We start from the raw sequence: 12,240 nt of genomic DNA, 5'->3' as shown, positions 1-12,240 counted from the left end.
TAAAAATAATAATGAAGGTTAATACAAGTAAACAATGTACTTATATTCTTGATTTAATACTGATTGTTTTAGGTTTGATAAAATTAAGTATTTTATTTTATCCACTTATTTAACCCTTGTATTATTTCTGTGTTAAGGTAAGGAAGTAAGTAATTTATATTTATATAGTGCTTTTCCAGACCAGGGTCACAAAGCGCTTAAACAATCAAAACAATACTCAATAAAGTAAATACTTTAAAGGTCAAGATAACACTGAGAACAACACAGGAGTTCCAGAAAAATCAAGGAAAAGCCTGAACAAATAAAAATGTCTTTAGATGTTTCTTGAAGGAGTCAGTAGACTCCATCAAGCGCAGAGAGAGAGAAAGATCGTTCCAAAGCTTGAAGCAACAGCCTGGAAGGATTTCTCTCTTCTGGTGCTGAACCGTGTGCGAGGAACCATCAGTAGATTCTGATCCACAGACCTCAGAGCCCGAGATGGGGTGTAAGGCTGGATCAGATCAGCGATGTAAGGAGGAGCCTGACTATGAATAGATCTGAAAGTAAGAACCAGAATTTTAAAGTTGATCCTGAAAGAATCTGGAAGCCAGTGAAGAGTTTTAAGGATCGGGGAAATGTGAGTTCTTCTACTTGAGCGGGTTCTGAATCTGCAGGCGAGACAGCTCCTTCTTGTTAAGACATGAAAACAAATTGTTGCAATAGTCCAGGTGAGAAGACACAATTGCATGGATTACAAGCTCCAGATCATGTTGTGACAACATTTTCCTAAATTTAGAGATGTTTCTCAGTTGAAGGAAACAGTTTCTGGTCAGCTGAACCTAAGCCGCTCAAAAAGAAATGTATTTATGGTATCACTTGTGTTGCTTCTGGGTCAAGGTGAACATATGCAGTGGTGGAGGTCGTTCATCTTGACCCATTTGTTTTTGGGCCCTGGGGTCACCTTGACCCAGAGACAACACAAGGGTTAAATGATAAAGCTAGCTATATTTTTACCTTATTTAAAAAAAGTACCTGTTTACTGGGTTAGTGCATGACGTATGCTTTACCACAGTGTTTTGAAAGTGTTTGGAATACAAACATAATTCAAACAGTCCAAAAATACTTAAGTTTATGAAAGAAATATTGTGGTTCACAGGCTTACAACTACAAGAGGCTGAATCCAGCTAACTAATTGTTGTTGAAAAAGGAGAATTTGTGTACTTTGAAAGTTAACACAGAGATGATTTAAGCTAGAATGTGCCTCCTTAAATGATATTTTATTAAAGCTTCCTTCCAATAAAGTTGGATTTTGTTCAGTCTGTGATTTCAACAGTGTTTGACATTTTGATACCTTATTAACCAACTTATTAGGCCCATAACAAGTGTGTGTGTAGTATCCCTTGTGTTGTCTCTGGATCAAGGGATACCAAGAACACATTTATTTTCTGCCCTTGTTTTTCTCGCCACATTGACCAATGGATAACACACAAGGGTTAATTGGTTGAGTTTGTCAACCTTATCTTAAATTTAAATGTAATGTTATTTCTTATCCACTAAGCGATATAAGCCTGTATATCCCTCGAGAGAATTTTAGAGTACTGCACATTATTTAAAGTAAATTTGAAATTCTCATGTTTATAAAAAAATAAATATATCACCACAGGAAATTTACAATAGAAATTAAAATGCAAAAAACAATGCTAATTAAAGGTCAAATTTGGACGATGCCGTGTTTCGAAATATACCAAAGTAGAACAAGAGTATAACGCTCACCGCTGACGATCTGTTTGGCACAGGTATTGTAGACCTGTTCCTGGCTCGTGTTTGTTGGAAACACCTGGTCGTACACGTACGTCTTCCCCTGTGAAGCAAACAAAAGAAGCCATTTTAAAGAACAAACCACCGTGAAATTATTGTCAAAAGCATATTTTCCTGGCAGTCATGTTCTGCACATAGCTGAGATTGTTAGAAGGTGCAGCAGACTGTGTACGTTTATCAGTCGAACCGTAAATAAAACCATATTCCCAGCATTAAAACAGCTCATACGCTTCACTCACAACGAATAATTTCCTGGTGCAGAACACATCTGGGGCTCTAATGTCGTAATGTAAGAGCACAAATCCCATAACAAGGACCATCTGTCTACTTTGAGTGGTATGTTTGGGTGAGACCATCAAATTTTATTGGCATGTGCACGCTCTAGAGAAGCAGTGGGTGTTTTGAGAGCAGAAATAAGCCCTCTGCAAAAGGCTGTCCAACCCCGGGAGACACGCCGAAAAGAGATCACATCTGAGGTGAAGCCATTAGAGCCAAGGACTCCCAGACCAAAGTGAAGGAGCAGAGAGGGATGAAGGCGAAGAAAGGAAAGATGACCTGGCAGCACTTTTGTTTATAAACAATGGGCTCGTAAACAGCGATGTCCTAAAACTAATTGCATTCCTAATTTACAAATCTGGTAGGAGCTGCGTTGTAAAACAGCGAATGGAACTTAAAATGGATGGATTGCTGTGAGGTAATGAGTGTTTAACAAGGAGTCATGGCCTTAAAGATGAATATTGGACAATAAAACTCGCCATTGAATTTACTCGCTCAACTCACACATTAATACAGGGGTGTAAAAAAAGTGTTAAACACAACCAAGGTCATGTTCCAGACAAAAAATACTATTTATTTAGTATAACTCTGGGATCGCCAACCTTTTTTGTACCGCGATAAAGATCAGTTTAATATTGATATTATATTTACGGACCGAACTTCAGATTAAAACAGTAAAACTCTCTCTTTTCACTAGTTTTTGGGTTTATTTTTGCACTATACATTACTGAAACAAGCGTCTTAAAATTTCCACTGGTATAACTGACACACAATAAATATTTCCTTTTTGTTATTAAACTGCATAAAAATGTTTTCGCTTTTGATTATCCTTTCTGCAATTACTATTGGTATTAATAATCAGTGTTCCATAAATGTTTTCATAGTTGGTCACGATATCGTTAAGCTTGTTATTAAAAGTAGTTTTTCTTAGTATTAATAAATATAATTTCTCGAAAGCCTAATGGAACGATCGTCTTGAGGCGCCATTTTTGCTATGAGCTGTGATTCAAGAAGGAGTAAAGCTTAACCATGCAGCACTCTAGCGGAAAGCAAAGTACCCTTCAAATTAGTTATGGGTCCAGATGGTAATTCATCATTCATTCAAAATTCTATTCATATTTTTCTGATGGTCAAAATGAAGTGATGTATTCAGGGAAAACCATTTTTCAGTTATTTCGTAAATGAACACAGACGACCTATAACCTCCTTGGCAGAGGTAATCACTTGAAACACAGAGCTCAGTCTGAAAATTCTCTTTTGCTGACATTAGGACAAACATTTAAATATGTCTTACAATTCTTCAATTATTTTGGTAAAGGTAAAGTCTGACATACTTGAGTAAACTCAGAAGTATTTTCTCTTAAGCCTCCATTTTCAAGTCATGACTTTGTCGAGGGAGTTGATCTCTCAGAGACAGACAGCAAGGCTGGATGATGCTGAGAGGTGTGGACAGGCCTGGGTGAAAGGTTTAACCATGACCTGGATGCAGACTCTTGCTAGAACGATGGTCCTCTATGTATAATCGAAGAGAGCGGAGGAGGTGGAAGTTGAGAGAATGTACACCTACTGAAGGCCAGTTATGCAGCTGTTTTGATGACACAAGTAGCAATTTCAGCCATTGGAGAGTTGCAACTGTCAAGAGGTGAGTAAGTAACTATGTAAAGGTTATTTGTAAAGCGCCTTTCTAGAATAGGGGTAACAAGATACAGGATATTTTTTAACTCTGCTGTTGTCTATTTATCTTGTCAGTAAATTAAACTTAGATTGTATTATTTCAGGTGAAGTACCTTGAAATGGTTACTTTGGTAAATATTATCTTTCTACAAGACCTTTGACAACTTTTTAGAACTTATAGACTTTCTGTAAGAAATAGTATTATTGTAATTGTGACTATATTTTGTAGTTGTGCAAGTCTTTTATTTTTGTGGTAACATTTTCTTTTTTGTTTTTATTGTTGTTGTTGTTGTTTGCTCTTCAGCTCCACTGTAAGCTCACATGCGGCTAGTCCTGCAATACATCAAAAATCGGAGCTCCCCCCGCCCTGGACCCCTTCCAGTTTGCATATCGGTGTAACCGCTGGACTGATGATGCCATCTCTGCTGCCCTCCACCCAGCCCTCACCCACCTGGAGACTAAAGACTACATCAGAATGCTGATCGGCTTTTGGACTTCTTGACAGGGAGACCACAAGCAGTGCGGGTCAGCAGTAACACCTCCAGCACCATCACACTGAACACAGGTGCCCCCCAAGGATGTGTGCTGAGCCCCCTCCTCTTCACTCTGGTGACCCATGACTGCACTCCATCTTCCAGGGTCTCAGCAACAACAGTGATGAGATGGTCTACAGGTGTGAGGTCAACAGGCTGACCACATGGTGCAAAGACAACAATCTCCATCAGAACCTCAAGAAGACTAAAGAGGTCATTGTGGACTTCAGGAGAGTGCACACCCAGCATCCAACACTAACCATGAACGGAGTTGCAGTGGAGCAACAAGTTCCTGGGTGTGCACATCTCTGAAGATCTGTCCTGGAGCCACAATACAGCATCACTAGCCAAAAAAGCCCACCAGCGCCTATACTTCCTCTGCAGACTGAGGAGAGCAAGAGCCCCACCGCCCATGATGCTCACTTTCTACAGAGGCACCATCGAGAGCATCCTGTCAAGCTGCATCACTGTGTAGTACGGCGCCTGCACCGTGTCCTGCCGCAAGACCCTGCAGCGCATCGTGAGAGCAGCTGAACTGAACTGAGCTGAGAGGATCATTGGTGCCCCCCTCCTGGACATTTATAACACCTGCATTACCTGCAAGGCCATCAGGATTGCTGGTGACCCAACTCACCCATCCCACAGCCTATTCAGCCTGCTACCTTCAGGGAGGAGACTGCGCAGTCTTCAGGCCAGAACCAGCAGGTTAAAGGACAGCTTCTTCCACAAGGAGACTCAACTCCCTCCCTATCCTACCATCAGTCTCACCTCCACTTGCACTACCTGTGCCTTAAGTTTGCTTTTTGTTGATATTCTGTTAATTAGTTAATTATTAAAGTATTGTTGATTATTCATTTAATTTTGTTGATCATTTTTTTCTATTTTCATTCTATTTTTTAATGTCTTATTTTTAATGTCCTTTCACTCACTACTTCATGTTTTGCATCGTGGGTCTGAGAGGACTATAATTTCATCTATGCTGTACGTCTTGCATACATGTATATTTGACAATAAAATAATTTGAACTTGTATATATATGTCTTGTATCTTTAATTAAAAGGTAAGAGTGAAACAGAGCGAGAAAAGACCAAAGCCATTCTGTAGTAATAAAACACTATTTAAATTATCATATATTATATATATAAACATTTAGTTTATAAAAATGTACAGTTCTAATTAACATTTTAAGGTCATTTAAAACATTTTTAAAAGATCAAACATAGGGTTACACAAATTACACCTTTATGAGTCAGTGCATTCTCTTTGTAAACGCAAGTTACCTCATATTTATAAGGTTCAAATTATATAATTCATATTGGCAAAAATATCTGGAGTTTGATGGACTGACATTTCTGACACAACACTCAGTTCAACTGATACCTCAAACCATGGAAACAACTTCCTTGTTGCACCAGCATGGCTGGACCGACACAGAGTTGCTTGTAATAATGTTAGAGCGAGAGAAAAACTGGCCTTGGGATGTCGTAGAATTGAGTTCAAGAAGGTGCTCTACAAGTCAACTCAAGAGTGAAGTTTTAGTGATGACAATTTTATTCTGCCAGAGGAATTTAAATGTGGATGGAAAAAGCAGATAATGCGCTAGATTCCAAAACACCTGAAGGGTTTGGAAACTGAGGGCGGGGAAAATGAATTAGATTTTGCTTTCAGCTTATAAATTCTGCTAGGTATAAGACTGACATAAACTGCTGCAAGACAGTTTTACCTCGTTTTACCTTTCACTTGGGCCTAGTAATATATTTTTTCATTGTAGAAAAACATTTAAAGTAGAGAAATAGGTTTTAGAATTAAAGCGTCATGATTAGCATAGCATAGCAGACGTTTAACTCAATGTTACAAGATTTTGCCATAAAACTAATAAAAACAAAACGCTGATGTAGTATTGTACACCCTAGGGATAATATTTTTTTTGTTTGTCTTTAGTATAGTAGTATACAACAGTTTTAGATTTAAAATTGGACATGTATCCTGTAAGCAGTCACAAATTAATCTCAAATAATCCCTCAAAGCATGTGCTGCACATTAACCTGGCAGCTTTTAGATCATTCACGTAAGCTTCTCATAATATCCCAAATGGGCTTACGTTGTACATTTAAATAGGACCAATGAGTGCTTAGGAAACTGACAGTGGCTTTTAAAATTGTTGTTTGATCCTGGAGCTATTCCCAGGTTCTCCATTTTTCCATGATTTCAGGTACACAATAGTCCCCAAGCATCCCTCCACAAGTGTAATTATCAAGTTAAATTTCTGTTCTGTGATCACTTTAATTGTCGATTGACACAATATTAAATATTCCATTTCCTGCCCTGAGATTAAATTATTAGGTCTATTCATGTATTTTCTTGAACTTTATGTTGCAGCCATATTACTGTTTGACCGACGATGATCACCTTATTGATCCTATTTTTAAGATTAATTATTTTATTCTTGATAATGGTAACGCTTATTAAAATGAAATGTCAGTGAGGATTTAAAACAGAATATTATGTTAATATTACCAAATTTCATCACCCTCATCCTCTGTTCTGTCTGTTTTTTCGTCTAAAAGTATCCTTGGAGAGAGCTTAAGAATCCATTAAAATGTCACCAAATTGTTGATCGTCCTGCAATGGTATTGCTGCAGCACTATGAATCAAGAGGTTGTTTTTTTGTTTTTAAAGAATGCATTCCTATGCTAAACTAAGTGTCACTTAAATGATAAAAACTATACTATAACAATTTAAATTGCATTCCTTTGGTGTTGCTGAGCTCACAGATTTACCTTCTCAATTGATGATGATAAAACGTGTTGATAGCCCAAACAAGGAAATAGCTTTTGAGTCAATTGTCCCGTTACTTCCGGTCCCCTAAGTGGGAGGCACATATAGAAACTGTTTTAAATTCTTACTGCATTCACCTGATTTGGATGTAAATACCCTCAAATTAAAGCTGAAAGTCTGCAGTTAAAGAACATCTTGTTCGTTTTGTTTAAAATCCATTGTAGTGGTTTATAGATTCAAAAAACAATATTGTCAATGTCTGGAAAACAACTAATGGCTGAAGATAAAACTCAACAAACAAATTTCCAACTTTTTTCAACCATTTTATTGTGTTGATTCCCCACCATGGATTCTTCCCACGCAGCTTCAGACCTGTGTCGATATTACAAGACAGCAAAATCACCATCAGAATAATGAGTATTATTTGCAGAGTGCTGCATTGACTTGATATTACTGGAGCCTTATAGCCTCCCACTCACTGCCAGGGGATTTTCTTACACTGATAATCTATGTATCATTTACTCTCAGTGTATTCTGAATGCAGGAGGAAGATTTAAGAGCCATAAGTAATCTAGGAGTTGCATTTACAGAATCGTAATGTTTAGTATATAGTTCCAGAAAAAAAAAGGAATCAAGTGAAATAAACTTAAAATTAAAGTTGCCAAACAAAGAGCTTCCTCTTGCACAGTCAGTGCAGTTATTGCTCTCAAAATACCAACAATGTATGTGATAAATAAAGTCGACACAAAAGATATTAAAGCACTTCACATGGTCACATGATGTAGAAGAGCAGTGATCCGCTTGCTTCCACCAAAGGGGCTGTTTTGCATGACTGAAGAGTCACATTTCTAACGCATTACGTTACCTTACCATGTAGCAGAAGAAACCAAACATGACACATACCCTCAAATACCAAGAATTACTACAAATTAAACATTTGTATAAAAAAAAAAGAGGTATCATAGAACTAAAATACACCAGATGTAACCCAGCATTCAAGTGCTGGCACATGCCAAGAGTGAACTGACCTGGGAGATATCATCCATAGTGTACCTCAGGGTCTACTACTGGAAGGCACAGTGAGGGACATCATGACCTGCTGTGTGTCCCTGCATATTAAACATGACGCTCAGCAAGATTGTTTCCTCTTCACTGAATATACGTTTTTTTCTTGTAAGACGATATAGACATATTTATTTCTTGCACAACTAGATATTAAAACATCAATTTAAAGTTGTATTAAAGAAAATCCATTTTTAATGCCATAGGTAACCTGCAGAGCTAGACTTTATTAGAATGTGGCAGGGTCGTCAGGTCAAACATTATTTAAAAAATAGGTGACAAGATGCTTATCATTTTGTATGATATGCTCAAAATGATTAATGGATTAATTGAGGCTATGCTAATTTACCTAAAAGCCTTTCAGTGTGGTGAATGGCATTCAACGCATTTTGTCAAAATGTTCGAGTTGAGATTACAGGAGCCTAATAGCCTCCCACTCACTGAGATTTGTGCAGCATTATGACTACCATAGTCAGGAGCGTTTCTACCTTATTGAGGAGCGTTGCTACCATAGTCAGGAGCGTTGCTACTTTATTAAGGAGCATCGCAAACATAGTAAGGAGCGTTGCTACCTTATTTATGGGTGTACGTCAGAAGTTGAACAGACATTCACCAATACAGGGAGACAGCACTAGGCGACTTACGCCACTCTCTAACTTTTAAAATGGGACACTGAAGAATAACAATTAGAGGGATTTGTGCACAAGGAACATATTGAAAAAAATGTGTTGAATGCATATTTTTATTTGTAATGAATGAAAAGTTTTGAGATTTGTAAAGTTAGATTTAGCTGTATCAGACGGTAGTTCTTTTTACGTGTTGCAACTGAACAAGGTGGAAACTTATTGTTAACGTGTTTAATGAAGTTTGATTGACTGACTTATCTGACTTTTTTGCTTCGCTTGATTTGCCTTATAATCTGGTGTGCTTTATATATGAAAAAAGTTTGACAATAGACCATTCAGTGATAGTGCAAATTACAATCCAGTGTGCCCTATAGTGCACAAAATACGGTAATCAAATAAAGAGTAAGAATCTGGGTCATTTGTGGGACTGGTCAAACTTATTTTCGCCGGGATTACCGTTCCTGTAGTGCAACACGCAATTCTGCAACATTTCGATGAATCCTCATGGCGAGAAGGAGAAATAAATGTAACCTACTTGTTCCCACAATCTCACGACGTAAAGCATTTGAGCAGGGGTAGATCAACCTACACATCAATAGCTCTGCAGACAACCCTCACGAGTAGAAACATCGCACTTTTTAAAAACCTCCAACCGTGACAGGTTTTTACTTCCAACAGGGATGTTTTCCTAAAATCGATAGCGCAAAAGTTACCCTGAGGCCTTTTCTTCTTATTGCGCAGTGGCCACTGTGTCTACAGCCGGGGACATGTATTTGATTGAAAGGATTCACCGCCGTATTATTACAGAGCAGTTTGAGCTGATTACACTGGCGCTTAAGCCTCTGACCCAAACTGAGAAATCCTCATCATTTGATGGCTTTACAGATTGCTGGAGAGTCATGCTGCGTTCAGGAAAATGCTACTAGTTCAACTCCAATGTGAACATGAAACAGCAAAGATAAAAACCCATCCATGAGGCATAACAACAGGCAACATTATATTTATTTATTTCTCTTTTTTGTAACATGCAGGACAGTTTAAACCAAATACATTTTGTTGTTTTGTTATGTGCAGGAAGTTGCATTACTTCGTATACAAATATATGTTAAAGCAATCTCCCCCATATTGGCTGATTAGGTTTCACCGTTTTCCAGATGAGCCTCTCATAATGGAACACAGCAGATGAAGCAGGACACTGCTTAATAACAATGCAGGGAAAACAGAAAGGCATTAGGGATGGGGTCTTCTCGGGTGGAATCAAATGAGGCTTTTAGATAAGCACGATGAAATAAAAGTCCCTTGCTAGTAATGGGCTTGGCTGGTTCTAAAACATCCGTCTGCTCTTAGATGCACAGATGTGATAATTGAATGGATGGCAAAATGGGTCCCTGAAAGCTTTTTATATAGTGCTTATGTAGTTAAATGAGTTTATTCTTCTTTAAGATGCTTTCAATTATATTCAACTGTATGTACGTTACATTTGATACCGATTGAAATTGCTTTACGTTTCACGATTTGACACTAATAAGTCCTGGCATCCAAGCATATTAAAGACAAAATCAGATTTCAATGGCTGTTTTGTGTGTCAGACAACCGCACGTCTCGCCTGCAAACTGCTGCTGTCTGCCAAAAGATAAAGAGCAGCAAGAGAGGTGGAATCAAAAACTGCAGCAATCAACAGAAACTGTGAGAATAATGGAAGGTTGGTTTGAAGGACAAAAATAGTGAGTGAAGGGAAAAGTCAAGTTAGCGATCAGTATCACCAGAATAAACACAAAAAAAGAAAGATTAAAACCGAGATGCAATATAATAGAAGGTAATGGAAACGTTTAGCAGGAAATGAGAATCAAAGGTATAAGCAATTGTATGAATCAGATAATAAGAAGGGCAGAAGATTTAATGAAGGCATTACTGCTGATCATTGGGATCATTATGGGAAAATCCTTCAGGTAAAACTGCTAGTCGTTCATGAAATTGAGACTCACAACATTCACATGGACGTAACAGTGAATCACACAAACAAAGAATCAATATATCCTACTACCTTCAGAGTCCAGGGAGACACCTGCCTCTTCTGATAGACCCAAGTAGAGCAGATGACATGATCCTGTAGAGATATTCTGAACGGTTCCATGGTCCACTTCAACTAGCTTCTCACCATATCTTTTATAGACACACTTTGATCGAACATTTTTCTCACTCAGGAACCTCCTTTGATTAGGAAGGACATTCCGAAAATTTCATTAATACGAAGGCTTTGAATTCATTATACCAACAGACTATAATAACTGTCGAAAGCATCATTGAGATCCAAACCCAATATTTTATTCTGCCTGTTTTTCACCTTGTAAGATATGCACACTCAAGTCGGACACTTGTTAAATAGGGGTCAAAGATTATGTGTTAACAATTTAAGATCAAGTAAAAAAGTTGAATACCTTCTTCAAATCAACTAAAAGCCCCATAATTCTACGGCAAAACGTCTTTCATACCGAAATGAATAACTTAAGTAACCCTGAAAGGACCTTCATCGGGAGAGGAAGAAAAGCCGTTCCCCTATAGTTGAAGCACACAGTCCTGCCTATTTCTATTATGACTTATAAATCTTCTGCTGTTTAAGTCAAAGGAGTACATTAGGAAATTAGTTTGGATGCAATGTATGTCCCTAAAACGTCTCATCTTGGCATTGCCAGCAGTGTCTGGAGCAATATGAAAAGTGTCATCAAATATTGGCTCAAGAGTATTTAAATGCATCTGTGATGGTAGGTCTACACCAAATATGACTACATATAATATTTGTTCATCGCGACACAGTAATAACAATTATTTAAAGGTAGGGTAGGTGATCCTGTATAATCTATCTGTCCGCACATTCTTCAGACTTTTACTGGAAGTCGCGCCTCCATAGCTGTGTAGCATAATATGCAACATTTTCTACACAGGTATAAAAATACCTGACAACATCATAATGACCCCAAACAATGAATGTGAATACATTAGAAGATGGTGAATACACTTCTTCTTTTCATACATAAGTAATCTCAGATACAATGATTGCAGTGTGACTAGGAGAGCACATAGAGGGGATAATTGAGGCAAATCACTTCATAATCACTTCAACGGTTAATAAGGTTTGTCACTGTAGAGAATGTTCCAAAGGCAATTCTATCATTTTAATTTTCTTTTAGAATATCTTATTTCATTTAAGAAGGTTGCAATCCTGTTGTGGATCAGATTGTATACAATTAAGTTAAAAGCAGCTTAAATAAGAACTTCCACAGCAGTATAAAATAAGTCTATATATATATATTGTATATATATATATATAATAGACGACTCAAGCGCAAATGACAGCTTGAAAATAGCATATGCTTGATCGACAGAAGAGAACACATATTTTGAATACAAAAAAGGTTGCTATTGTATGATGTTGTGCACAGAAAAAAAACATTTACGATACACATTAGAAATTCATGTATGGATGATAGATTGAT

At 37.6% G+C, this 12,240-nt stretch overlaps 1 protein-coding gene across 3 annotated transcripts in view; it reads right to left on the bottom strand.

Moving 5' to 3' along the window:
* kif5ab (kinesin family member 5A, b) overlaps nt 1-12,240 on the bottom strand; it is a 147,663-nt gene that overhangs the window by 109,699 nt on the left and 25,724 nt on the right. For all 3 annotated transcript variants that reach the window (XM_087801844.1, XM_087801845.1, XM_087801846.1), the window contains exon 2: nt 1,753-1,840. In XM_087801844.1, the coding sequence (XP_087657970.1) occupies nt 1,753-1,840 (88 nt within the window). The remainder of the gene's footprint in view (nt 1-1,752; nt 1,841-12,240) is intronic.

The sequence above is a fragment of the Callionymus lyra genome, chromosome 10 (assembly GCF_982586985.1).
Source record: "Callionymus lyra chromosome 10, fCalLyr1.hap1.1, whole genome shotgun sequence".
Lineage (NCBI taxonomy): Eukaryota > Metazoa > Chordata > Actinopteri > Syngnathiformes > Callionymidae > Callionymus > Callionymus lyra.
Note: the sequence above shows the minus strand (reverse complement) of the source record. Positions and strands in the feature narration are given on the sequence as shown.